Source organism: Bipolaris zeicola (assembly GCF_000523435.1).
Source record: "Bipolaris zeicola 26-R-13 unplaced genomic scaffold scaffold_76, whole genome shotgun sequence".
In the NCBI taxonomy this organism is placed as follows: Eukaryota; Fungi; Ascomycota; class Dothideomycetes; order Pleosporales; family Pleosporaceae; genus Bipolaris; species Bipolaris zeicola.
Genome location: NW_006912125.1, coordinates 39,489 through 65,950, shown reverse-complemented (window position 1 = coordinate 65,950; position 26,462 = coordinate 39,489). Strand labels below are relative to the sequence as shown.

The following is a 26,462-nucleotide window of genomic DNA, read 5'->3' as shown; positions in this document are numbered from 1 at the left end:
TCCTGAGGGAACCGGTGTATGACGGCAATGAAGTGGCGACTTCGAAGAGTACCAATGCGATTTTGAAATAGTTGGTTATCCTCCGCTACCTTCCGGTTCTGCCGTGGTCTTTTCCTTGCTCTTCGTATCTACTAAACACATGATGCCATGTATTCTGTGCGCTCCGTCAGACGACGGTCGAACAATGTCTCGGGTTTCTCAGTTTTCTTGCGGTGGATGTAAATGCGTAAATGTGCGAATGCAGACTCTTCAGTGTAATTGAAAATTGATCCCAAATACACCTCAGGGGTGACTATTATATTTATTCCAAGAAATAACCTGATGTCGACCTTCCCATCGCACGTTAGTAGTTCACCGTACCCAGTGCTTAGCGTAATGCGGATAGCATATAACCGAACATATCCTTGCCACCACTAACCAGAAGCATTAGCACGGAGATCGTCCCTCCGTGCCCAAAACGGCTTCCCCGCATGGTATCACCTCAGGAACCATGCCCCGACTACTACTACCAACTGCGTATGCAGCATAGTGGACGGAACGGGATTTTACCCAGTTGCTTTTTCGGAAAATCTTTCTCCGCACATGATGTCAATAGTGTATTGATGTACGATTAGCCGCTGGCCCAACGGCCGGGGGTGCGGTTGCACTACAGTCGATGTGGGTTTGTCGAGAAGAAGCGGTATAAAAGGCTCGGGTCAAGGTGCTTTGAGGTGCCTGGCCAAGCTCGTCTTCCTGTTTGTTGTACCTGTGGGTTTTTCAACATGAAGGCTTATTTGCAGCTGCTTTTGGCCTCGCTGGCTGCGGGGTCGGTGCTACCAAGGAATGAGCAGACTTCTCATGAGTCTGCAATCGCAGATGACGATTTTGTTTATGTTGAGGGAACGAGGTTGTACAATAAAGATGGACTTTACTATCTCACCGGTATGCAGGCTCTCTTTCTTTCTACTTTGACCAAGATGAATATTCTAATATGGATCCAGGAATGAACTACTGGGCATGTATGAATCTTGCTGCAAGTGATTCTGCAGGCGGCAACTATTCGCGCCTGGTTACAGAACTGGATCAGATGGCCGCTCATGGAGTCAATCATCTGCGCATCATGGCGGGTTCAGAAGGTGCGCCGACACCGCAGCCCTTCCGGATGAGCCCGGCTCTACAAGAGGCACCTGGCGAGTATAATGAAGAAATTTTCAAAGGTCTCGACATTTGCCTCGCTGAGATGTCGAAGCGTGGAATGCGTGCTACCATGACACTCAACAATCAGTGGCAATGGAGCGGCGGCTTCGCGCAGTATGTGTCGTGGGCGACCAACAACACCAAAATCCCGTACCCCCCAAGCTGGAACCTGACGGCGGAGCCTCAGCGCGAGGTACCCGGCACAGGATGGGGAAATTACACCGAACAAGGTGTGGATGCAGCATCGTACAACGAGTTTATTGCGTATGCCAATCTGATCTACAACAACACGCAAGCAGAGCAGTGGTACAAGGACCATATCAAAACAGTCATGAGTAGGCGCAACACCGTCACCGGACTACTTTACACCGACGACCCGGCAATCATGACATGGCAGCTTGCCAACGAGCCCCAGCCTTCCGACATCCTAGGATACACAGGCCCATATAATCTTTTCAGCGTGCCGAATCCCAACGACCTGCTATTTCCCTGGGTGGACCGCATATCCAGCTACATTCACTCCATATCACCCCGCCAACTCATCAGCGTAGGTCTCGAATCCAAGCAAGGTGAGTACTACTTCAAGCGCGTGCACGATTTCCCGACAGTATCTTACGCCACTACGCACTGCTGGGTGCAAAACTGGGGTGTATACGACATGTACGGGGAAAGCGACGCAAATCTAGCTACCTCGCAGCAATTTGCACGTGACTTTATGAAGAACTCGAGTCGCTGGGCGCTGGATATCGGCAAGCCTGTCTTCCTCGAGGAGTTTGGCATGGCGCGCGATAACTGGGTTAACAAGAACAAGGAGTATCCGTATTTGAGCAGTGCGCCGACGACGCACAAGGATGCGTATTTCACGACGATTATTGGGACGGTCATGGATGAGTTTAGGAATGGGGGTGCGTACGTGGGTACATGTCCATGGGCGTATAGCGGCGTTTATCGTCCGGAGACACAGCAGGCGAATGAGTTTGGTATGGTTTGGGCGGGTGATCCGCCGCATGAAAGCCCTGGATGGTATGGTCTGTATGATGATGATCATGCCATGGATATTGTCAAGGCCCAGCAAGAGATGATTGCGCAATGGATTGCTGAGAATGGGACCAGTCACTAGCATGGGTAGTGGTAGTTGAAAACTTAATGTCATGATTGTATTGTACAAGGCCCTATATGTTCTTACAAGAAGCGTGCGGGATTGCTCTTCTTGAGCACAAGCGGATGTCGGTGCACACTGGGCATCAGGCCCAGGCCGACTGCTCTCCGTATCGCCTTTGCAATCTTTCTTTGGTTTTTTGGTCGCAGCCCGGTGTCCCTCGAGTGCTTTATGCGGCCCATCTCGGTCATGTACTCAGACATGATGGTGAAGTTCTGCTCGTCCAGTTGTTAGTTCTCTGTAGCCTTGATTCTGCCCATATTCCCAACGCACCTTGTACTCCAAGACGGGATTGACACCAAGCACGTCGAAGGCGTCCTCCTGTGGCCTCTTGCGGCCCTGCTTCCACTTCTTCTGCTCGGTTCCGCTCAGGTCATGTGGCGCATACACATCACCGGGTTGCCACTTGCGGTATATCTGGCGCTGGTACTGGGAGAGGCGCTCCGACTCGGCCAATTCACGGTTTGGGCTTGAGGCTGCGCGGTCGAGGCCTACATTGCGGGCAAAGCGTAGGGCGGCAGACTCTCCCGGGCGCGAATTGGCTGTGTTGTTGGTTGAGGAGATGTTGGCGGGGTGGCGGGCGGCTGCGCTCTGGCCGAGAATGCTCATAAGGTCGTCTGGGCGGCGTGTGTTAGAGAGAATATGGTGGCGATGATGATGATGGTGAAGGAATTGAGGGCGCACCTTGCTTCTGCGGGCCCGACGAAAAGCAGCGCATGCCCGTCCTTGCCACTGCCAGCGTTGACCGCAATGATATCCGCATCACAGACATGTTGGTGGGTGCTTCTGCTGTCGCCGTGTCGCTGTCGCTATCGTTGTCGTGACTTTTCGATATGCGGCCCTCGTCGGCGGTCGGAGGTTTGCTTTCTTAGCGTTGTATGATTTCACCACACCATAGACTCGCCGCCGCCATCATCCCCTCGCCCCCCGCCTACTCTCCGCGGCCACGATCGCAACGTCTTTTTCGTAGGTATATATATTCTGCCCGTGTCCTCTGCTGGTCCCATGGAGCTTTTACCCGTCTAATCGCCACCATGCCTTCTCAATTGACCCGCATCGTCTTCCGCAATCTCATCGCAAACGAGCCTCTGCTATATCGAGGATGTCGCCATCGCCCTCTTCGCCCCCGTACAGCCACCCAGAATGCCTCTCGATCGATATCCTATACCCAGCGGCGCTCCTTCTTGGGCAATCTCTTCAAACAACAGAGGAAGCTGAAGCCTGCCGAGCTGCCCGCCGGCCTCGAGAAGCTGACGGAGGTGGCATTCGCAAAAGAGAATGCCATTCGTCCGCCCAAACCCGCCGAAGTCGCCCAAGCGATCCGTGATTTTTTTGCCTTGTACAAAGGAAAATTTGAGGACTTTCATGTGGCGAGCGCCCACTACGCGCTGCAGTATCTGAAGGAAACACCACAGGACGATGGACAGCCCTGGCTTACTAGGAAAGACATGCAGGCGATTCTTGAACAGCTTCTGGAAAAGCGACCGAATGCGGTTGGCAAGTGGCATCTTCCATTTGGTCAGATGCTCATTGATGAGCTTGCAAAATCCACCCAAGGCGGCCAAGACAAGAACGGCAATGCAAGCCGGAAAGACCTCGATATTCCATTCGATATGTACATTAAGCTTTCCCAAGTCCGCCTGCTGTCCTTATTTGGTGCTCCTGCCAAGGCGAGACAGGTTGCGGCCGGCGCCTTCGTTTACGATTCTAATGCACCTGCTCCTGTACGACTAGCTTCTCTCCATGCATGGCAGACCGTGCTTGAAAGCATTCTTGGTCAAAATGACGCAGGCGGAATAGCAAAGACTGTAAATATGCTACAAGACCTGTCGATTCCCTTGACCCGCCCATTACAACGCATGCTAGTCGCACATTATGCCGAGAAAGGCGATCTTGAAAAGGCCAAATCATGGTACTCCCGACCTGTCTTTTCCGAACTTGGTGATCCTGCGACCCCCTCGGGAAAGACAAGCTCTGCATTGCTGAGGGTTTGCGCTTCAAAAGGCGAATTGACCTTTGGTCAGGAGGTCGTAGCCACTCTGCTCAAAGATGCTATGTCTACCAAAGAAGCTTGGGACGCTGTCTTTCTATGGTCGGTAGCTATCGGCAAAGGGCCCGACGAGATCAATCGTATGATTGATGTACTAATCCGTCGCAATGATGAGGCACGCCGCAAAGACCCCAGCATTCCTGTCATCCGCCCAGATGTCGAAACCATCAACACGCTGGTCGAACATTGTATGTCAAAGTCGGACCCTTACCTGGCCGAACGCTACATTGTTCTTGGTGAGAATCGTGGCATCATTCCCGATGAAACGACCTACACTATGCAGATAGCATATCGAATCTCTGTGGGAGACATCGATGGAGCTAGGGCGGCCTACTTCAACCTTCAAGGTTGCTTCTCAGGCGCTGATCGCAGTGTTGCAGCCATCAATCAGCTGATACAGGCCCTCTGTGTATCAAACCAAAACCACTTTGATGAGTTGATGGCCATGGTAGACGACCTACACGAGCGCAAGGCCAACTTTGCCCCCGAAACTGTCGCAGCCGTGACTCTCCTGCATCTCCGGAGGGGCGAGATCCCAGATGCGATGGACCTCCTGCAGGTACACGCACATCAGTATGCACCAGCCCAGCGAAAGATTATCCGAAATGCGCTTTCAGTCTTTATACTAGACGGCGAAACCAGCACAGCAGATGCTTGGGACGGCTACCAGATCCTACGTAATGTCTTTGCTGAAACGCCCCGCGAAGACCGGATACCTATCATGAACAACTTCTTTGCTAGGAATCGTTCCGACATGGCTTGTCACGTCTTCTTCCACATGCGCAATCACATCAGCCCAACCCACACGGCAACTAAAGAAGTCTATGTCGCCGCCTTTACCGGCTTCGCTCGTTGCGCGGATGCCGAGTCGCTAGAACTGGCAAACAACCAGCTGAAGCTAGATCTCAACGTGGACATGGACACCAAGCTACGCAACTCCCTAATGCTCGCCTATGCGGCGACGGGAGAGAACCGCAAGGCGCTACGATACTGGAGGGAGATTTGTGAATCAAAAGAGGGTCCTTCATACAACAGCATCCTCATCGCGTTTCGAGCGTGTGAGGGAATGCATCTTGGATCCGAGCACGCGCGGTCCATCTGGACGCGCTTGAAAGAGCAGGATATTGACATTGACAAGGCCATTTGGACCGCCTACATGTCGGCCATTACACGAAACCACAACCACGATGAGGCTTTGGCGCTTATAGAGACTGTCGAGGAGGAGTATGGCTTCAAGCTGGATTTGCAAATGTAAGTCTACATTCAACAGCCTTCCCTTGTCTCTCCTTCGTTATAGAGTAATGCTAATAATTCTACAGTCTAGGTAGCTGGTTCAACTGCACTGCCAACGGTGAGAAGCAAACACGAGTCGAGGCCTGGATCAAGAAGCGATATCCACAAATCTGGGACGAACTGGAAGCTCTGGGTCACTGGGTCACGATGGACGGGTTCGGTTATCGACAGTACAACATTAACCGCGATCTGGACCCATAAAAGAATTCTTGCAGCAAGGGAGCGAGATTATCATGTATAAAATCAAAAGCCATATCTGTGATTAATGATGTTGATGTCAACGAAGATATGATTGTGTATAGTATTCCATTATTTACTAATGACTAGTAGTAGCATTATGTACCTGTATATCCCCATACCTGTGTCTTTTTTAACTATCCGTGATTATCGTGATTAAATGAGCTTTTTCTCGCCAACATAGCTGAACTCTCGCTAGAGACAAGGAAGATCGCAGAAGAAATAGTAGGTGGGAATCATGAGAGTAAGGAGAAAAACAAAAAACATACCAGCCCTTCCTGGTTAAGAAAAAAGGCTTTAATCTCGATTAATAACCCGCAGACTCCTCCGCGGGTTAAGCAGCACACCTCGTGCACCCCAAAACGTCGGCTCATGCACATCCAAGAGCCCGTCAATAACGCTCCCCTCGCTGTTTCGTCGTCCCCACTCAGCTCCAGGACCTCCATACGCCGTTCCATCACCGCTGTTTCTCCTCGCATTATCAAAAGAGCCCGCAGCTACGCCGCCACTGCTACTTCCGCCTGCTGTACCAGTGTTACGCTCGGAGCTGAGTTTGCCAGACGACGACGTATACGTGCCGTGTTTCTCGGCCGTGGCATTTGCGCGTGTCTGCATGACGGCAGCGTGCTTCTTCCAGATTTGAACTTGGCGGCGGTAGATCCAGGCGCAAAAGGCAAAGTAGGCGGCTACAACGAAGAAGACGCCTGCGATGACGCCTGCAATGATGGCGCCGATGTTGGGGCCGTCGCGGGATGAGGAAGATGGGTTTCCGTTAATTACGTTGGTGATGGTTGCGCCGTCGGGACCTGTCACTGTGTAGGTTTGCGGTTTACCTGTTGCGAGGGGGCCTTGAGTGGGTGTTTGACGGGGTGCAGTGAGAGTTGCACCACCAGTGGGACCACCTCCGATAACCTGTCGTACTGGCTCAGGGACGGCGTAGCCATAGGATCCCTCGACTCCAGCATCGACGCCAAAACCTCGCTGGTTAATTTGCTGGGCAAGCGGATTACCTGTGCTGCCCTTGTCGTCCTTGTTGTACCTTTGCAGCGCATTCTTTGCTGTAACGGCGGTGAATTGGTCGCTCCAGCTAAGACTGCTCATATTAAAGACGTAGATACCGGGCGTATCGCAGCCAAGGTTCGTGTTGTAACCTCCAAGGACGATCATTTGTCCATCCCACGCATGACACAAATGTCCAGCACGAGGTGGGGGGATACTCGCCTTTTCGGTACCTTGATCGACTTCAATCCAGGTAAACGACGGAACAGACAGGATCCACATGTCGTCTCGCTGCTTCTGGTTACCGGGTGGGGTTAGGTCCTGACCAGCAAACATGTAGATGTTGTAAGATGAGCCGCTAAAAATCAAGATTAGCACAGAGTCCCAAGTCGATCAGCGTATACGATCGGAAAAAAAACTCACTCTGCAGCAGCCGCAACAACAGTACAGGGGTTGACACGGTACTCTGGTGTTTTGCCCGAAGTGCTTTGTTTGTACCATGTCGATGTCGCGATATCGTAGACGTCGATGGTGTTCATTTGCGTCTATATATAGTCAGAATCTTGAGTCAGTACGTCCGTTGTACGATTGAACTTACAAAAGTAGCATTGTCACCACCGGTAACACCAATCAACAAGCCTTCCTTGCCGAAACCGGGAACATAGACTAGGGCACTATCGGCACGCTCAGGGAAGGATGCTGTGTTTTGCAGTCCACCGTAAGTGACGTTGCGAAACACACCGTCAGATCCAGCAGTCTTGCCATCACCCAAAGATTCAACATTACCATTACTGTGTCCAGGGAATGTAAACTCCAACAGACTCTTCAAGTAAACCCTTGCGACCTGATTACTCCATCCCTCAGTTGTGAGAAAGTCGAGGTGGCCAGCAAAATAGAATCCCCTGCCTAGTGTGCTGACGGTGAGACCAGCGCCTTCGGCAACGCGCTGCACCGATTGTCCAGCATCCTCTGATTTATCGCCAGCCGATGTCTTTGGGTCTGGATGTTCGATCCACTGCTGGCTTCCAATGTTGTATTCCCATATCGAGTTGTTTCCTGCCTGGACGATAGGGGTATCGGAAAATTGGCCGCCATAGAGCCACAGAGAATCGAAAGACGACCAAAGCTGACCAAGCGATACAGCAGGTGGTCCGTTAGGCTTTGGGAGGCCTTTGAGAGCGGGCGAACTAATCTGCCAGGACTCAGTAAGGTCGAGAGTAAGAAAATCGTTATCTGTCGAGAGTTAGTACTGGACTCATGGAACGAGTACGGTATGGACAGAATCAAGCGAACATACTCCACGTGTTGTCCTTTTGTTGAGCCTCGGTGGTCCTACGGAAACCGTACATGTACAGTGTGCCATTGACAATGGCACTCTGGCCGCTCCATCGCCTACACGCATCAGTAGGACTATCTTCTCGCCTCATTAGCGATGAGTGTTGGATGTTGGCTTCAATCCGGTTTCCGGGAACAGCGCCAGCTCTTACACCAATGTGCTTGAGTGGGTTGAACTGCATGATTGGTAGCATCAGGGCTAGTAAAAGACTTAATAGTCCCAATCGGTAGAGTCTCGCAGGCATGACTGATTGTGTTTTGGTGGCCGTCATGGAAGACATGGAGTCGTTGGTCTCGTCCTCATCGTACACTGATTCCCATTCGTCCTCATCGTCGTCCTCGTTTTGTGTTCTTTCATCAAAAATGTCGTTCTGACTTCTAAATCGCAAGACCTTGACTGGTCGTAACCTCTTCAAAGCCTCACCATGTGCGCGCACCGGACTCCGCTCTTCCTGGATTTTCTGCTCGTCCACCAGGCCAACCTCTGCAAAGACGGACATTCGACGACAATCTGGTTGAGGCGCTGGTCGTGGTCGTACTCGCTCCATGGTTGTGGATTTGTGTGGAAGTGAGACGACGGTAGAGGTTCGCAATGGACAGGCGATATAGCGCAAACGGTAACCAGATGATAGATGTTCCAAAGGGTACGAGTCGAGCTACTAGGCGGTAGCTAAAAAATCGGGGGTTGAGTCGTGTGAGGCAAGTAGGAGCGGGTAAATGTTTCAAAAAATGACGTCTTTAGTTCAGGAACCAAGGTGGCACCCTTGAACCTTTCAAACGAGTGAGGAGAGGGACCAGCCGTTGAAGTGATCGCCCCGGGACGGTGAGTGGTTGAGGGGGTGGCGTGGCAAGCGACCTTGAAGGTGGGGAGCGAACGCTGATTTGTCTAGAGTGGGTGCCGTCAAGTAGCGGTAATGACGATGTGCAAGCGAGAGTAGTAGTAGCAGGGCGAGGCCAAGGTGACACGCAACGCGGGCGGGGACAAGTAGCGAGTGGCAGATTACAATACGTAGGAAGGATCAAACGCAGCAGCAGGGCGATGCAGGGGAATGGAGAAGCACCGCCGGGTGTGGGGGAGTGAAAGCGGGCGGGGGGTGGCAGCAGTAATGGTGGTGGTAGTGGTAGGGTAGCACAGGTGGAACAAAGCCGGGTCAGGATGAAGCCAGGCTCTTGTATGCTACGACAATGAGCATGCTCGTGCTCGCAACGAGAGGCCACTGCCACGGCTGACTGGCGTGCGACGGTGGCACGTCATGGAGGGGGCCGGGATAGGCAATGATCGATATAGAATGGCGAATGGCTTGCAACGGCCAAATCGGGCGGTTCAACGGCCAAGTCGGCGCCGCATTGGTCACGTCGGGCGAGGCTGGCAGTGCAACAGCGTGACATGTGCCAAGTCCCACCCGACTGTCCACCCGCCTATGCCCCATTCACCAGGCTTCACTCTACGGTAGAGTAGACCTGAGTAGAGTATTTCCTCCGTCGTCTACTTTTCAACCACTCTCCATTTCATCCCTCACCCTTAGTCCGCACCATCCGTTGTACTTGTACATACACACACACACACACACACACACACACACCGTGCCCATTCCCGATCCTTCCGCTTGCATGCTAACAACTGCCAAATACACTTTGCCCGCACATCCATGCCTACACCCTCACATATATGCTCACGCTCACAACGATTCCAATAGCTTGTGCAGCCTGCAGCCAATAGTATCCAATAAACAATGAAAGCATCCAAGTGGAGATACCGCTTCGTGACCCTTGAAAAAAAAGGGTTCCATCTTTAAATCTATTTTTGCCCCCACTAAGCCCACGACGGTCCTCACTCGGCTGGCCATGGCTATGCTCTACTGCTACGCCAGCCAGCCCTGTTGTACCAAGTCTGTATATACTAGAGTGTTGTGTATTGCGCGTGATGCAAATTACATATGTACAGTTCCAAGGCGCCGTCCTTCTCTAGCACTTTGTCCATGTCCAGGTGCGTCTTCAATCGGCGGCCCAATGTTACATTTCGGGTGCCAAGGGCAAGGCGGCGTATTGGCTTCGTATGCGGCATTACCATGTGCGCGAAAACGGCCCAAGCAGGCATCGCCGGATGCGGGAGGGACCACCCAAGAATATCCCCACTCACCCTCCCCCCATGCTTCAGACAGAGCACACACTACCCGACTACACCAAACTCTTTATTCGCTTTCATCCAATGCACCCCTTCCCCTACGCGGGTTGATAGTGCTCCTCAAGCTCGGCACCATGCTCTTCGCTTATGAAATCCATGACATCGTCAATCGTCCCTGGAAAGTCATCTGCGTCCACTTCTCGCCCACGCTCGCCAATCACCCCAATCAACTCATGTAGCGCTGCCTTGAGTGTTTCCGTCGACCAAGGGTACCCTTGGTCTTTGCGCACATCTTCCCAGTCAACCTCTTCTTCATAATCGTCCCTGCGATCCTGGAGCTTGAAGATGAGATCGTACTTGTCGCCCCACAGCATCTGATCTACACCCGGTCCGGCCGACGGCTCAGACACGTCCTCCGCCTCCTCGCCCGACAACGCCGCCGCCGGCCCAACCACCGATTCATCTTTAGCTTCTGCTGAGCTCTGCTCACTGCCTTGTGCTTCATCAGACCCTTCTTCGTCTGCTTCATCCTGCTCCTGCTCCTGCCCCTGCTCATCTTCGGCCTGTTCTTCTTGCACTTGTTCCTCCTGCTCCTCTTGCACTTGCACTTCTCCAGCTTCATCTTGTCGAGTTCCATCTTCGTCTTCTTCACGACTCTCCCCTACATCCCCCTTTTCTCTTTGACCTTCTTCAGCCTCGTCAACTTCCTCAACCTCGCTTTTTCGCGATCGTTTCTTCCTCTTCTTCTTCTTTATCTTAGAATGTGAATCGCTTAGCTCACCGCTAACACGCTCTTCCTCTGCTTCCCTGTCTGCTGACTCATCCCTTGCCGTGCTTGGTTCGTTAACTTCCTCAGGCTTATCAGCTTCCGTCGCTTCGCTCTTCCGTCGTCGTCCACGTTTCTTCTTCTCCAGTGGCGGCGAAATAGCTGGTCCATTGTCCGTGCCCAGGTCCCCTTCAGGTTCCTGGTCTTGAGTCTCGTCAGACGGTTCCTCGGGCTGACCACGCTGCTTACTCATTGTAGCACCTGTCGCAGGTTCTGGTCCGTCTTCAGCCTCCTCAGGTTCTCCTCTCTCCTCCACATCTGAATCCACTATAATGTCTTGAGATTTGTACGCATTCTTATCCACTGCATTCTTCTTCTGACTCTGCCTGCGTTTCTTCTTAGTGGGCGCATCAGTCAACGCCGCGGTTGATGCTCTAGGCTTGTACTCTATCTCAATCTGCGGTGGATTGTCACGCTTCATCAATTGAGTCCATTTGACCGAGGCCTGAATGCGGCTGCGAGAGTTGCCCATTTCGCGAGCAACTTGAGGCCAGCTAATGTGTTTGTTGGTGTACGTGTCCAGTGGCGGCCTTCCTGTCTCGGCACGGTGATCTTCATCTCTTTGCACAACCGTCGTCACAGCACGGATGAGAAGATTCTCTTCTTCTTCAGTCCAGCGAGCTGTCTTTCGTTGTTCGCCGTACTGTAAGTAGTCGCGCCATCGGTTCACGCAGTCGTGCATCGAACGGTCGCCCATGGTAATCGAGATGAGCTTCCATTGGTTTGGATGAGCAGCCTGGAGATTTCGCAACTGCTGGTCCTCCTCTTCTGTCCATGCGCCACTCTTGAATTGGTGATATAATCGACGGATATGCCTCCTCATTCTGTCATGTGACCGGGTCATTGCAATGCTCTTGATTTCATCCCAGAATTCCGTGCTCTCTCGCTCATCCTCGCGGTCCTGAGGCGTCCAATCACTCTTATTCCGGTTAACACCCGGATCACGGTGAAACCTGGGGTCATACTGGTTCCATTGGATAATCTCAACAAGTTCAGAAACGTCCAACCCCTTTCGTTGTTGAAAATCTATAATGGCTCGGCGAATTAGTTCCTCTTCATCCTCGGTGAAGTCGCCACTCGTTCGCAGATCCGGAGGGTGGCCGAGGTCACGAGAGGCATTGAGCGCCCTTTCAGCAGACGAAAGTCCACTGATACTGCTGCCATTGTTTCTGCGAATCTTCATCACACCTGGGCCGTCTAAACTCCCTTTCTTCTGCTTTTTCTTCCGCACTTTCTTCTCCTTCTCCTTCTCCTTCCCCTTTTCCTTGCTTCTCTTCTTTTGTGTCTTTCCATTTCCCTCCCTTTCAGCTGGAGCATATGGGGGGTCGTCGTCATCAGTATATATGGGATCTTGCATCAGTATGTCGTCGTCTTGTTTGTTGTTGAGTAATGCATTTGGTAATTGGCCGGGTTGGCGCACCGAGGCATGCCAGTCGTAGACATCGCCATTGCTCGTTGTCTTCTTCTTCTTTTCACTACGCCTCTTCTGAGTCGAAGCTACTTGTACCTGTTCGCCTTCCTCTCTATCTCCAGACTGTCCAAATCCATTATTCGCAGATGGCGCAAGAGCTTCACCAGCCCCGTCAGTAGGCTCTGTTTCGTCATCTGGGATATCATAGATGTCCTTGATCTTTGCAACAGGCGTATGTGGCTTCTTTACTCGCTTCAGTTTCGTCTTTTTGGTTTGCTGTATATCGGCATCGTCATTGGGGCTTGTTTGTATAAGATCTTGGAGGGTAGTTGCCGACTTGGGTGTGCCAATCTTCCGCCTTTTAGCCGGTGCAGGCGTTGCGTCTACAGCTCCTGGTGATCCTCCGTCTATATCCCTGGTTCGTGGACGTTTGCGCTGAGAAGTCTTGTGCGAAGGCGAGATTGGGTCTTCTGTGCCTGTGTTTGTGTCTGCGAGTTGGTCCACAGTCTCACCGAAAATAGCATCCTGAGCAATCTCATCTCTCTTCAATTGCCTGCTCTTCTTGTACGTGCGCTTGGTCTTGGTGACACTGGAAGGCACCATGTAGCTCGATTTCGGCGGCGAAGCGGGTGCGCGGACGGGAATAGCGGCGACCTGAGAATCAGGCACGTCAATTGTAGGCATTGCTTGCGATGTACTCGGCACCATCTGAAGGCTTCCTGACACTGGGCCAGTGATCTCTTCGGCTTCTGGCTGGGTCGCTGGGAAGGGAAATGGCGAGGATGTTGGAGTTGCAGGTGGACTGGCAGCATTCCGCGTGTTCGCAGATGACGTCTCGGGGTTCTTCTGCGTCGCCTTCAATTTGTTCTTCTTGCGCTTTTTCCGCGCAGATGCGGGCTTGTCGTGAGCGTCGTCGGACGGCGGAAGCTGTTCAGTGGCATCATACGTGGGGTTGGCGCGCGCGCCCTCATCCATGAGCTGCTGAGATGCGGCTACGTCATCCATGTCTGGGCCTATACATTGAATGCATTAGGCGCGTGTTTGTATAAAAAAAATACATTAAGCTGAGTAGACATAGTCTCTTCACGCGTAAGATTCGTGTACTCACTAGCAAAGCGGGACTGGGACTCCGGGCTACTAGGGGAAGGTCCGGCACCAGCGTTGACATCGCGACTTAAGGCAGGGACAGGTTGTGAGGAAGAAATACCCATCCTTCGCTGCAAGTCGTTGAAAACGGTATATCCAGGCCGGGTCGTGACCATCGGAGCCATGGGTATATTTTCAAAAGTCGCGGCTTTGCGATAATATGTTCAACTTTGGCAAAGCGCGTCGGGAGACTTTTTGGACGTTCCTGGCTAACACGCATCGGGCTAGCCCGCTCGTGCTTCACCAATCACTACTCTAATCCTGCCTATGTACAAATCATCGACACCTTCATACCCTGTTCACTCTCCCTTTCCCATTAACTAAATACGATCCAGGTCCAAAACCCCACCCCTTCTAACATTAACACCAGGACACCAATACCGACCCCATCCCCCACGCGCTTGCTTGTGTGTCCCTCAGTCACCCTCTTATCAGAACTCATAAAGATACACACTAACACTGCTGTGATACAACCAAGTAGACAAAGTGCGAGTGCCATCAAAATGCGAAATGTGTTTGGTGTGTGCAGGAATTCGATTGTTATGATCGTCGGCGGTGGAAGTCGGCTTGAGTCCCTCACATGTGGATATGTCTGCATAACGGAGTTTGATGCTGCAATCTGCCTCGCCCAGTGAACCCACATATATCTTTCTTGCCCCATCTGTGGCTTCCTCAGTAGCTTCATCAAGCCTTCTTCTGTCAGCGGAGGTCTGGCTTCTTCAGAGATGCATATCCTATCTCCTGCTGCTAGCAATCCTTCTGTAGTCGTCTGAGTCTGAGCCCCGCTCCATACACTGGTTTGACTGAGGCGTACGGCACATAGCCTGTAAGCGCTGAATGTACGAAGGAACCAAGATCCAGCTAGCTTACGGTAGCTAGCCTGGAGGTCTTCTGCAAAACGCTTGTCGTCGAATGCTGTTGCCTCTCCAATCGGCATTTGTGTCTTCTCGGGATAGCTGGAGTTATGGGGTGAAGATACGTTCGGCACGACGAAGCGAACTATTTTTCTCCTCTTTCCATCGTCACTGTCCCTCATCCAGCCGTATTTCCGCAAGCTTAGCCAGATCATACTCTCAGCACTAGCGCTCTCAGGTCCAAAATTGTTTCCAGTCAACCCCTGTGATTTTATATTTCTTTCAAGTCCGCTTCTTTGCAAAAGCTCCTCCTCATTGACAACAAGGCCAAGGATATATTTGCTTTTGCAGTCGCCAAATGTTGTTTGGACTTCTCTATTAATAGTAATATCATTTAGCTTTGCGTATTCATCTATCCCCCGGTTGTCGACACTAAGATAAGAACAGCTTCGTCGAGTATGCGGCTTGGATTTTCTATGCTTATTCTTAGTCGGAAAGGGATGCTGTGTCTCAGAAAAACGAGATGGTATATAAACAAGGCGATCGCCATTGGCCAACAGTACAGATGACAACGTTGTGCGACGACTACTCGGGCAGGACGACGACTTTGGAAATTCGGAAGTAGTAGCTGATTGTAGGTATGTGAATCCATGGGAAGCCACTGGCAGGAGATCGAGATTGCGTGACTCGAGTGCATGCATGGTTGCCATGTGGGCGTTGATGGTTGAGTCGGCCATCATACTCTCGGACGCAGTTTGTCTGTGATAGTTTTGAGGTATCGGACTTAGTGGTAACAGAGTACGAGAGTTCTCTTCATCTTTTGAGGCGAGATATAAACGAGATGTCTGCTTGTCTCCGTTTAAGGATACGCAGTCAAAATAGTTGCTCCTAATTGAATGTCTTGAGCTGTCGATGCTCGGGCTATGCTGTACTAGGCGTACAGTATCCTTATCTAGACGGAGCAGAGATATCCTCCTTGCTCTTTTTGGACCTCTCTCCTCGTTCTCAAAGAAGCCCGGTACGCACTCAACGTTCGTTTGGTCGTCTTCGATACTAGACTCTGGCCTGTGTATGGAAGCTTTTGTAGGGCTTGACAGTGATGAGATTGAATTTCTTTTCCTGCTTTCTCCTTGCTTTATCCAGTCCATTTGGTCGGGTGTAAATGTTTGCATCATGTTTCTGACGTTGTCTTCCCAATCCTGGTCGGATGAATTGTCGGAGACACGAGCCCCAAGTACCAACTCTAGGCTCACAATGTCGCTCATATCAAGGCGTATAGAGCCTCGTCTCGCAGGAAAGGGATCAACTATTTGTGGTAATGATGCTGGACTAGAAGAGAGTCTCGCTGACGGAAATTTGTGTGATATTGTCTGAATCACGTTTGGGTGACGCGGCGACACCAATAGAACCATTGGATCGTATTTGAAGCTTGAGACATGCGAGGACGAGTGTTCAGCAACGGAAAATTGCACAATTGTTGTTTTCATACTTTTGTAACTAAACGCGTAGGTCAGCCAGGTCTTTCACTTCCAACGCACGGAAACCTTATTCAGGAAATCCCTTCCAGTTGATCATCGCTCGGCGACCTGTGCAAGACGTGGTGATGAGACAGGTGATGAAAGAAGGAAACAAGCACTGACACAGAACAAAGCAAGAGTCGAGGTATATTGGCGCATTACGGTAGTGGGTGCTTTGTAGAGCTCGGTAGGAAGTGTATAGAACAAAGGACAGTCGCGCGAACATACGAATATGAACCAAGTTACGGCTGTAGTTGCGCCTGCGTTCTATTTGTCTCCCTTGTTGAGGTCAGCGCGTGCGTCGAGCACACCAGAGGTAGAGCACAGAGGTAAGAAACGGTGGTAGTGGATAATAATAGTTCTTATTGGAGACACGTAGAGAAGAATTCATCTAGAAACCCCCCTGCTCTATAGCTATGTGTTGCGGCGAATCTAAAAACGCCATTGCAATGCCACCAACGTGTTGATATCAATAAAATATGACTGTAATCGGAAAATAAAATGTCCGTCGTAGAGGATACATTTCGGAGTGCACGGGGGCTTTCATTCGACGTCTTGGTCGAACATCTTCGTCATTGCTTTCTGTGCCAGCTCTACGCCAGCAAATGTAGCCGCATTTGCAGGTACTGCTCGTGCCATGGCGGGTCCGATACCAGGGAAGAAAGCTTTGAGGCCACCACTTGCGTGAATGCCTTTGATAGTTCCGCTAATTGTTGGTCGGCCTTCTGCACTTTGCAGGCGGGACTTGATGGTGTCAACTGGGAACACTGGTATCCACATGGCAATACCTGCAGCACCACCAGCGACCATTACGGCACCCATACTCAATGAACCAGGCTGCCCTGTAACTGGATCCTTTGGTGTGAGGTTGCGCTTGACAATTTCGTATGTCGCGAAATACAGAGCTGAGCCTGGTCCATCACGCGCCAGTGTCATGGCAGAACCACGGTAGACTGAGCGGATACCACCCTCCTTGTAGAGTTGCCGCACAACATCGAGTCCGCCAGAGTATTTGGGCTTCTCACCAGGTGCCAGCTGTTTTTGACCTTGGATCTGTAGAAGCACTTTCACGCGCTCAAAGGGTGCGGTAATGATTGTCATGGGGATTGCGCTGAAGAAGCCGGCGGCGGAGACCTGAGCGACGCTGTACTGGTTGTTCTCAACCTTTGAGACACTAGATACAAGCTGCTTGCCGAGATCGTAGCCCCAAAATGAGACGGCAACTGTTCAGCGTCAGCCTTGTTGTTCCAAAAACCATCCTTGGACCAGCTGGCTTTCTAAGTACTTACACATTGGTGTAACACCGACAAGAGGCGCAGAAACACCCGCATATAGACCCCTAGCCACACCTTCCTTTGCTATTGTCTTCTTCACAACGTCCATAGCTCCGCTGTATACGCCCTTCTCCGCTGTTTGCATGCGCACCTTCACCAGGTCGAAGGGGTGTCCCACGATGACGGCGCAAACACCTCCCACGCCTCCAGCTATCAGCGCTCGTAGCGACTGAAGCGAAGACTTGGTCGCCACTTTAGCATCTTCTTTGAGCTCCGCTTTGGAAGGTAGCTTCTCGATAACGGCGTCTGCGGTGCTTGACATGTTGGTGGGAGGCTTTGGTGGGGCGTTGTCAAATGGTCCGAGTAATGATTGTATTTGCTAGAGGTGGTTTGAAGACGGAAAGAAGATGGCTCAAGCAAACTGTGAGCTATGCGATCGCTCCCACAGCAATTTTGAGAAATGGGAATATGCGCAGTGAGGGAGAGAGCGAATTTAATTTCAGCATGTGAGCAGTTCCAACACTACGTCGGAGCTGGGCCTACGTCGGTCCAGGGCTCGGCTGGCCATTTGGCGAGCCGAGGCAGATCGCGGCCGAACACCCGCAACCCACCTTGTGAGCATGGAGCATCATCCACGTGAGTCGAGGGCGCTACCAGTACCGTGTAGGGCTTTTTGATTTGAAAAACCCACGTTGATGGATATTGAGGCGTCAAAAATGCTACCCCGCCCGCACGGACGTCATCACCACAGATGTTGCTCCGGGCCAACGGGTGACGGCATGAGATATTCTGCATATGCACAAAAGAAATGTACACATCATTTCTCGCCCTGCTAGGTCTGGTCTGACTACCTGCCCATAGAGGCTCTGCTGAGCGTCTCATACTAGCCTGCTGACCGTTTCAAAGTCGGTGGCATGTGAAAGTTTGGTCACTAGTAGTAATACAACTATACTCAACTAGATATTGAAGGTGCTAGGAAGTACTTGGTCCGTTTTTTTGGTCCCTGATCATTCACTTAGCGCGATTAACCAGAGTCTTCGTCTTCTTTGTTTCACATTCTAGTGTTAATTAAAACTATGCGATACTGTCATTCATTCATCAATCCTTCCTCACCCTTGCGCATATTGACATTTACTATTCACACCGAGCTAATATGGCCACGAAGTTCACGCATTAGTTGAACATAGTTTGGATAGTCTCAGCAGCACCTTGCCTTCTTTGCTTGTTATAAGCAAAGGGTATCGTAAGTATCAAAATAGGAAGATTCTTGTAGAAACCAAACGGTTCATGGATGTTTGGCGTGGAATGAGACGTTGCCACAGAAAGTAACTCACTTCAAGAATCATCAAGTTCAACCCGACCTTACATACGAACCCCGCACTTCCAGCTTTCTACAGACACATTAGCCCCACCACAGAGGTCCACATTTCTCATCCACAATCTGGAAAATATTGGTACATATCCCGTGTCTACTTCAATCTTGATGGCTATCTCTGTGTAGTATATATATTTTGCAGCGCCAATTTTCTTCATCAATTGACACAATCACGCAGGCACTTTGGCGGAGTGGTTAACGCGCTGGCCTGCTAGTCCTCTGTATTGAGGGAAGTTAGCCAGTTCCTTCGGGAGCGTGTGTTCGAATCACACAGGTGTCGGTCTCAGGCGTTGTGGCGGAGTGGTTATCGCGCAAGACTAGAAATCTTGTTCCTTCGGGAGCGTCAGTTCGAATCTGGCCAACGTCGTCTTTTTTGCCATGTCTTTTTGCTCGGTCTCATTCTAGGCCTTGGTTCATGAGATGCATGTGTGTAATTTTCATTTTTGTTTGTGTTGTGGTACGGTGAATCTATACTCAGCTTTAGGCTGGCTCTTTGCGGCATCATCAGTGCTGCGTGTCTGGCATAATGGTATGTAGATCAAATTAAGTATTGTTTTCCGATATGCAGTGTGATACCCTCTGTTCCAAATTCAGCCAATGGTACAGATGACCTTACCCTTTGTCTTGTTTTCCTCCAACAACCTTTGCGCATCTTGGATCTGCTCCCATGGCAGAACCTTTTCTATATAGAGCTTGAATGTGCCATCCGTCATCTTCGGCAATGCATGCTCTACGAGTTGGTCTCTGAGCTTGCCCTGGTACGCTTCATCACGACTCCTCAGACTGCTGCCGACATAGCTACACCTCTTCCTAATGAATGCGCTGATATCCGTTCCCTCTGGCAATTTGGTACCACCCATGAAACCTAGGTTCACGATGATACCGTCCTTGGCTACAGCCTCGAGGTTCTGCTGGAAGTATGATGCGCCGATGAAATCGACGATGATGTCTACACCCTTGTTATCGGTTGCTTTCATCACCTCTTCGACCCAGTTCTGAGAAGTGGTATTGAATGCAGCGGTAGCGCCCAGCTCCTTCACGGCAAACTCGCATTTGGAATCCTGACGGGCGGTGGCATAGACGGCAGAGGCGTTATCGGCACAGGAGAGTTGAATACCGGAAATTGAGACGGATGACGCTGCTGCGTGCCAGAGGATGGACTTTCCGGCACTGAATTGGCCGATCAGGTACATGGCTTGGGTGGCTGTTATCCATGTCTGTAGTTCATACGTCAGTTCATCAACCTCCCTTCTACAAGCGGGATGAACCTACCTCGGGAATTCCAGCACATTGCTCCCAAGTCAACTCCTTTGGTTTCCTCACCAACATATGTGTTGAGACTGCGATGTACTCTGCGTAAGCACCTCCATATGCCAGGCCAAACACTTCATCTCCCTCCTTGAAGCCTTCTTTTCCACCGCCTTCTTCGCTGAGTTCCGCGATTGTACCCGAAAACTCAACACCTAGGATTTTGGAAGCACCAGGCGGTACAGGGTATTGGCCCTCACGCTGCAGCAAATCCATGCGGTTCAGGCCGAAGGCCTTGATCTTGACAAGCGCTTGCGATTTTCCAAGTTTCGGCTTGGGCACGTCGGCGATGTGCAGATTCTCGAGTGGACCTTTGCCATTCTTGATGTCTGAGGACTCTTAGTAAAGTAACATTCTGGGATGCATGGAAGTGTGTACGGACCGACTGCGCGCATTGTGTCACTCATTTTGGTGGAGCTTGGTTGTGCCGATTATCTTATTTAGAATACAAGCAAGAACTACAGTGTTCAAGACGCAAATCACACGATTGAGCTGCACCAAACAAGAGCTAGAATATGTACTTGCTCCTGTTTCCGAAATCATTCCGTCCGCTACCGAAATGATTGGTAATGACGTCTGAGCGGGGCAGCTCCACGACTCATGGAGCTAGCAGCTATAGTGGGGTGCATTGTACCGGACAACATAGGCAACGGGAGAGAGGCACTTGATTGTGTATTTTTGTATCATACAATCAGCTTTGCTGGTGCGTGTTCAAGAATAAACACGTATGAGGCCAGGGACTTCTGAAATTCCACACATTGTAGAGCATAACTGAAGACGATCATATCTTCCCAATTTGCTCTTAGCTGACAAACAAACTATCCTCGTTCATGTTGTATTGCTTGATAAGCTGGGCGAGCTTATTGGCCTCCTGGGCGAAGTTGAGTGGGTATATGTTCATGACTTGATATCGTGGCCTGATAGTTCGTCAGCACTGCACTACTCTGATGTGGTGGCGAAACTTACTTGGGTTGGTCCTGGTACGTCTCCATCTTCGCACGTACTCGGAAGTTGAAGGTCTTACAGGTCGCTTCCTGCATGAGATTCGTAAAGTTTCTCGAACCATTTTCTTCGTCATCCATCTTCATCTTCATGGCTTCGTTTGCTGACACGCCAACGATTGTTTGACCCGCTTCGTCAAAGCAACTGAGCCATAACGTGCCGGTGTGGTCCCCAACGTTGGCGCTGAGCACATAGCGGTAATTGGGCTCAGGGAAAGCAGCCTGGCACTTCTCACACCACCAAGACCCAGGGTTTTCTTCAATGACTTTCTTGTTACAGCCTTGTGTCGAACACGCAGGATATGCGAAAGTCGAATCTTTGACGTAAAGGACCGATGCACGAAGGCTCATGTATGAGGGGGTATCTTGGAGATAGGCCTCTTCCTCGATGATAGCCGAAATTGGCTTTGCGTCGTTCTTGGAACCGCCAGTAGTAGACACCATGTTCTGATGCGTAGAGAAGGTAGCACTCTGTCCAACAGCATTGAACCATCCTCGTAACTTGTGAGCCTCATCAATGTCTGGATCGACCATCATTGAACCGGAGCTCAACAGACTCAGACTTCGGCCGCCAAAGTCGGAGACTTTTACTCCCTTGAAAGCAACAATCGACTCCAGCGGTACATCGAAGCTCTCTGCAGTCTTGCCCCAGATGGTGAGTCGCACAGATGTTTGACTGTCATCGGCTAGTGTCAGTTCTCGCTTGCTGAAGTCTTTGTTGGTATTCTTTGAAGTTATTGTAGTAACCTCAGCAACTTCCTTCAATACACCAATCGTGTCGATGGTTGTGTCCTTTTCAACCGAGGTAAGATCGCCAATCTTGGTGAAGTTGAATCGAATCTGTGGCTTGTTGTCCTGATCCTCTGCCTTTTCGACCTCAGTGTCACGCTCAAACTGCAGCTCATAGTCGTTGGGCAAGTTTGAGAAGTTTTTCTTCGCAAGCGTTACTCTGCAGGGTGCAGAGATGTAGTACACAACACCCTCTTCAAATACTGGGAACAGTTTATCAGCGACTTCGGTGAAAGCTGTCGCTCGAATTTCGCCAGTGTCATCCAGCAAATTTACGCTGAAAAGTTTGCCCGTTCCCTTCTGGTTGTGCCATTCCTTCATGTCGCTCTTGTGGGTGCATCGTGCTCGAATGGTCCACTTGTGGGCGTAGGGCGAAAGAGATTCGATAGGATAAAGATGAGGGTGTGAAGAAGTCCCAGGGTTACTCTGATGAGTAGGCAGCGAGCGCTGAGGTTGCGGGGCAGGCGCAGGCTTCGATCCGTAGAAATTATTGCCGGGGATAGCGGCAGGCTGCGCATCGGCAGGCTTGGTATCTAGAGCCTCAGGCTGCCCAATCTTGTCAAGTTCGCCGTACTGCGAAAGAACTTCTAGTTCCATGATGATTAGGATGCTGTCCATGTGTTAGGCAACCGCTAGATAAACACCATAAAGACACATACTTCTTATCCTTGACACGTTGAGGATTGTACTTGAGAAGTCGTACAATCGATCCCTTCTTGAGCTGACCAGAAGTGACAATCTCGTTGGCAGCTGTACACGATTAGCTATATTTGCAACTCTACGAATATGATGATTGACTGACTGGTGGCGATCATGGTCTGAATAAAGTTCCGAATATCACTCAACACAACCCGAAAGCGCTGTACGGGATTTGCCTCGCCCGCCTTGGGCTCCATGGTCTTGATCTGCACGCATTGCAGTACTGGGTGCTCCACGAAGCAACCGCTCGGCTGAAAGATGCTCCTGGGTGGAGTTAGCATGGCTCCAATTATGCTGAGCATGAAGACTCACTGGATAGCGCCTTGGGTGATTGCTCCCTCTGCCATTTTGACTACAGTGTATGGGTGTTGTGATGGCGTTGTGCTAATTGCGTGTCGGTGGCGGTATAGCGAAGATCAGAAAGCGCGTCGACGCGTCGGATCATGTGACTATGTAGCCCCGCTCTAGCCAGATGTGAAGTGTGGCAGGGCGGGGCTACGTAAGTGGCCGGCTAGCACCTGGACCATTTGTGAATACTTGCAGCTCATCAACACCAGATTTCCTCCAACCATTGCATACATACATACAAACGCTATGGCAGACAACGACATTGCTACACGTGCGCCCGAGAGCGATGCGCAGCAAGATACTCAACAGCAGACGCCTCACGCAGAAGCCAAGGTCCCGGAGCCAGCGCCAGAGAGCGTCTTTCCTGGAGACACTAGAGCACAAGATGGACCAAGCATGGGTGTAAGTTGATTCGCTATGTCCCGTAACAGTAGACTACATATGTCCATCATGGCTGCGGATATAGCGCATTCCCTGGTCTCTAGTGTCTGCTCTATATTCGAACCGTCTTTACAACCGTCCGTTCTGGGTTATGAGTACTGATTGACTAGGAACACTGCACAACAGATCGCCCTACCCCCGCCGGCGAGAAACCCACAGGTGATCTGACGAAGCTCGGTGGTGTCGAATGCTATATTGCTAAGCCTGCCGACTACCCGCATTCGCCCTCGAAACTCCTGCTTATGCTCACGGGTGGTACCGGCGTCAAGTCTACCAACAATCAACTACAAGCCGACAAGTTTGCTGCGGAAGGGTACTTGGTCGTAATGCCTGATCAATTCGATAACGATCCAGCACCAAACAGCGTCAGCATGGATGAGGTCCCACAGGATGCTTCTTGGCTTGAGGCTGTCAAATTGAGAACGGCGGAGGGCATAAAATCATTTATGATTGATATGTGGCTTGCGCGCCACACTCCCGAGAAGGTTCTCCCGTTGCTGCACAAGGTCATTGAGGGCGCCAAAGAGGAATATGCTGATGCTGTCGCGAATGGTGGAGGCATCTACGGTGTCGGTTATTGCTTTGGCGCAAAGTACATCCTCATGCTGGCCTCTGAACTCCCTGATACCGTTGCCTGGGGTCAAGAAACTCCAAAGGATGAAGAGCAAGGAACAACGAAGAAAGAACCCGTGCTTCGCGCTGGCGCTGTCGCACACCCAACTATGACATACAAAGAGGACCTCGAAGCCGTCAAGTCTCCAGTCTACATCGCTGCAGTGAAAGATGATCCGATGTTCTCAGAAGATGATGAGCTAACACCTGGTCGGCGAGCTATGGAGAAGAACAAGGTTGAGCACGAAATTCAAGTCTTCTCTGGAGTACCTCATGGCTTCGCCGTCTTTGGGGATTATGAGGATGCGAAGATCAAACAGTCGCAAGCACAAGCTTTCGGTCAGATGTTGGCCTGGATACAATCGCACTAGGGCCTCCTCTTTGAGTCTACAGAGAGCCTGCATGGCACAATGAATTTCCTGTCAATGCGGTCAACAGTTCGCATACTTTGGAAGAGTTCCTGATTATGATTTAGCGTTAAGGTGGGTGGAAGTGGCATGAGCCGTGTCGAAAGCTTACCGATATTGTCGTTTCAAGTGGTTTGAGCCTTTCTATTGATTCTGTTGGGCTTATCCGCAACTAAACTTATTTCGAGGCTCTACACACGTACGACTGTGAGTCGTCTGAAAACAGAGATAATACAAATCCAAAGTGAATACCTAGGTATGAAGATGAACGTTCAAACTGCTTTGTGTATGGATTTCGAGCAACCAGAGACACTGTTGCAGTTATGTTGTAGCACAATCAAGTGATTATGCTGTGAAAGTCTCCGAATCTCTTTGGGCTCGAGTATCATTTCTGAATTGTTATATAGAGAGATTTTACTAAATCACTGTGTAGCTGGATATGTTACAGCTAATGGATTTGCGGTAGCTGTATAGTATCTTGAGCTGTCACCTACCAAGTTCCTATTAGATTGACACACTAAAGGTTTGGAGCGTGACATTGACATCCACCAGTTTTCATTCTGGACCCTGCATGACTCGCGCCAATAAATTTCCTAGCCCCTCCACTTGCGACCCCTCAACGCATTCTTCAAGATTGACATTCACAAAACAACAATACGCAGTATGGACGACCCAGCATTCGATACCGAGACCGATCTACAAACACAAAGCATACTACTTGCTGCCGCGAACCACGATACTGCATCGCTCCGCAACCTCCTCCGAAATTCTTCTGCCAATGTACAAGATTCTGAGACAGGCTTCACACCTCTACACGCCGCAATTGCTGCTTGCGAACCCGATGAGGATGATGCGAAGCAAACCAATGGTAACTCAAATGGAGACGCAGGCAATGCGTCTGTGGAATCTGGAGAAATGGATAGCGCCGTGAAGACAATCAAATTCCTTTTCGAAAACGGCGCGATATGGAATGACTTGGATTCAAATGGTGAAACACCAGGATGTATAGCGCATAGACTCGGCTTGAAGGAGCTATATGATCTATGTGTAGACGCTGGCGTTCGTGCAGAAATGCTGCTGAATCGTTTAGAGCAATACCAACCTCTTGGAGACGATGATTCGGACGAAGAAGATGAGGAGGAAGACGCACAAGAAGAACCTCAAGTAAAAGAAGTGGAAGAAGGGGCAGAAACAGTAGAGAAGGTTCAGGAAGATACGCAAGGCGATGAATCGACCGAGAATCCAAACTATCTTGCTTCGAAACTCACATTCAATCGCGACCGACTGCTGGACGATTCGGGGAACGGCGTCATGATGGAATGGGAAACGACCTTGATGCGCAAATCTGCCGAACTCCTAGCACCCAAAGAAGGTCTCCGGGTTCTCAATGTAGGTCACGGCATGGGCATCATCGATGGAATTTTCCAAGAAAAGAAGCCAATAAGTCATCACATCATCGAGGCACACCCAGACGTGGTCAAACGGATGAAAGAACAAGGATGGCATGAGAAGCCTGGAGTCGTGATTCACGAAGGTCGATGGCAAGATATTGTTCCCGGTCTCGTGGAAAAGGGCGACCTATTCGATGCCATCTACTTCGACACGTTCGCTGAAGAGTATAAGGCCCTGCGCGAGTTTTTCACTGAATACGTTATCGGATTGCTCGATCCGGCAGGAGGTGCAGATGGCGAAGGCGGAAAGTTTGGCTTCTTCAATGGTATGGGGGCCGATCGACAGATTGTATATGACGTGTACACCAAGATTGTGGAATTTGATCTCTTCGAGGCTGGGTTCGATACGGAATGGGAGACTGTCCCTGTACCGGATCTTGATGAGAAGGGTGAGTGGGAGGGTGTCAGAAGGAAGTATTGGGTATTGAAGGATTATAAGCTCCCGACCTGCAGCTTCATTGGATGATGGACAGGTCACGCGCTTAAGTACATAGGAGAAAGACATAATGAAACAAAAAATATTTGACATTGATTCATTAATGATCAACATAACCAGATATGGTTTCCCAATTTCGAAATAGAGATTTTGCCATCCTTTACTCCAAAACACCACGCTGTAAACAGTAAAA

General features: G+C 50.6%; 13 protein-coding genes across 13 annotated transcripts; 5 read left to right on the top strand and 8 right to left on the bottom strand.

Moving 5' to 3' along the window:
* Positions 1 to 761: 761 nt before the first annotated feature.
* On the top strand, positions 762 to 2,296 carry COCCADRAFT_96421 (glycoside hydrolase family 5 protein; the record flags this gene model as incomplete). The annotated part of the gene is made up of 2 exons (XM_007714212.1): positions 762 to 921; positions 981 to 2,296. The coding sequence occupies 2 exons, from the start codon at positions 762 to 764 to the stop codon at positions 2,294 to 2,296; spliced, it is 1,476 nt and encodes a 491-aa protein (XP_007712402.1).
* A 62-nt stretch (positions 2,297 to 2,358) lies between these two features.
* COCCADRAFT_26357 (uncharacterized protein) lies at positions 2,359 to 3,107 on the bottom strand (the record flags this gene model as incomplete). The annotated part of the gene is made up of 3 exons (XM_007714186.1): positions 2,359 to 2,550; positions 2,609 to 2,952; positions 3,020 to 3,107. 3 exons carry the CDS (start codon positions 3,105 to 3,107, stop codon positions 2,359 to 2,361), a joined length of 624 nt encoding a protein of 207 aa, XP_007712376.1.
* A 262-nt stretch (positions 3,108 to 3,369) lies between these two features.
* On the top strand, positions 3,370 to 5,879 carry COCCADRAFT_26356 (uncharacterized protein; the record flags this gene model as incomplete). Its single annotated transcript, XM_007714185.1, has 2 exons — positions 3,370 to 5,636; positions 5,705 to 5,879. The coding sequence occupies 2 exons, from the start codon at positions 3,370 to 3,372 to the stop codon at positions 5,877 to 5,879; spliced, it is 2,442 nt and encodes an 813-aa protein (XP_007712375.1).
* Positions 5,880 to 6,212: 333 nt separating this feature from the next.
* COCCADRAFT_36866 (uncharacterized protein) lies at positions 6,213 to 8,797 on the bottom strand (the record flags this gene model as incomplete). Its single annotated transcript, XM_007714211.1, has 4 exons — positions 6,213 to 7,272; positions 7,338 to 7,459; positions 7,513 to 8,147; positions 8,212 to 8,797. 4 exons carry the CDS (start codon positions 8,795 to 8,797, stop codon positions 6,213 to 6,215), a joined length of 2,403 nt encoding a protein of 800 aa, XP_007712401.1.
* Positions 8,798 to 9,538: 741 nt separating this feature from the next.
* COCCADRAFT_96465 (uncharacterized protein) lies at positions 9,539 to 9,703 on the top strand (the record flags this gene model as incomplete). Its single annotated transcript, XM_007714210.1, has 1 exon — positions 9,539 to 9,703. One exon carries the CDS (start codon positions 9,539 to 9,541, stop codon positions 9,701 to 9,703), a length of 165 nt encoding a protein of 54 aa, XP_007712400.1.
* A 769-nt stretch (positions 9,704 to 10,472) lies between these two features.
* COCCADRAFT_96451 (uncharacterized protein) lies at positions 10,473 to 13,882 on the bottom strand (the record flags this gene model as incomplete). Its single annotated transcript, XM_007714209.1, has 2 exons — positions 10,473 to 13,624; positions 13,720 to 13,882. The coding sequence occupies 2 exons, from the start codon at positions 13,880 to 13,882 to the stop codon at positions 10,473 to 10,475; spliced, it is 3,315 nt and encodes a 1,104-aa protein (XP_007712399.1).
* Positions 13,883 to 14,073: 191 nt separating this feature from the next.
* COCCADRAFT_36864 (uncharacterized protein) lies at positions 14,074 to 15,876 on the bottom strand (the record flags this gene model as incomplete). The annotated part of the gene is made up of 1 exon (XM_007714208.1): positions 14,074 to 15,876. One exon carries the CDS (start codon positions 15,874 to 15,876, stop codon positions 14,074 to 14,076), a length of 1,803 nt encoding a protein of 600 aa, XP_007712398.1.
* Positions 15,877 to 16,671: 795 nt separating this feature from the next.
* On the bottom strand, positions 16,672 to 17,724 carry COCCADRAFT_96461 (uncharacterized protein; the record flags this gene model as incomplete). The annotated part of the gene is made up of 2 exons (XM_007714207.1): positions 16,672 to 17,351; positions 17,418 to 17,724. The coding sequence occupies 2 exons, from the start codon at positions 17,722 to 17,724 to the stop codon at positions 16,672 to 16,674; spliced, it is 987 nt and encodes a 328-aa protein (XP_007712397.1).
* A 200-nt stretch (positions 17,725 to 17,924) lies between these two features.
* On the bottom strand, positions 17,925 to 18,197 carry COCCADRAFT_96420 (uncharacterized protein; the record flags this gene model as incomplete). Its single annotated transcript, XM_007714206.1, has 1 exon — positions 17,925 to 18,197. The coding sequence occupies one exon, from the start codon at positions 18,195 to 18,197 to the stop codon at positions 17,925 to 17,927; it is 273 nt and encodes a 90-aa protein (XP_007712396.1).
* A 1,170-nt stretch (positions 18,198 to 19,367) lies between these two features.
* Positions 19,368 to 20,492, bottom strand: COCCADRAFT_96475 (uncharacterized protein; the record flags this gene model as incomplete). The annotated part of the gene is made up of 3 exons (XM_007714205.1): positions 19,368 to 19,994; positions 20,050 to 20,414; positions 20,468 to 20,492. 3 exons carry the CDS (start codon positions 20,490 to 20,492, stop codon positions 19,368 to 19,370), a joined length of 1,017 nt encoding a protein of 338 aa, XP_007712395.1.
* A 395-nt stretch (positions 20,493 to 20,887) lies between these two features.
* Positions 20,888 to 22,921, bottom strand: COCCADRAFT_26351 (uncharacterized protein; the record flags this gene model as incomplete). The annotated part of the gene is made up of 5 exons (XM_007714184.1): positions 20,888 to 21,002; positions 21,052 to 22,485; positions 22,535 to 22,625; positions 22,678 to 22,838; positions 22,887 to 22,921. 5 exons carry the CDS (start codon positions 22,919 to 22,921, stop codon positions 20,888 to 20,890), a joined length of 1,836 nt encoding a protein of 611 aa, XP_007712374.1.
* A 247-nt stretch (positions 22,922 to 23,168) lies between these two features.
* On the top strand, positions 23,169 to 24,346 carry COCCADRAFT_26350 (uncharacterized protein; the record flags this gene model as incomplete). The annotated part of the gene is made up of 2 exons (XM_007714183.1): positions 23,169 to 23,324; positions 23,474 to 24,346. The coding sequence occupies 2 exons, from the start codon at positions 23,169 to 23,171 to the stop codon at positions 24,344 to 24,346; spliced, it is 1,029 nt and encodes a 342-aa protein (XP_007712373.1).
* Positions 24,347 to 25,045: 699 nt separating this feature from the next.
* Positions 25,046 to 26,299, top strand: COCCADRAFT_96483 (uncharacterized protein; the record flags this gene model as incomplete). Its single annotated transcript, XM_007714204.1, has 1 exon — positions 25,046 to 26,299. The coding sequence occupies one exon, from the start codon at positions 25,046 to 25,048 to the stop codon at positions 26,297 to 26,299; it is 1,254 nt and encodes a 417-aa protein (XP_007712394.1).
* Between the last annotated feature and the right edge of the window lie 163 nt (positions 26,300 to 26,462).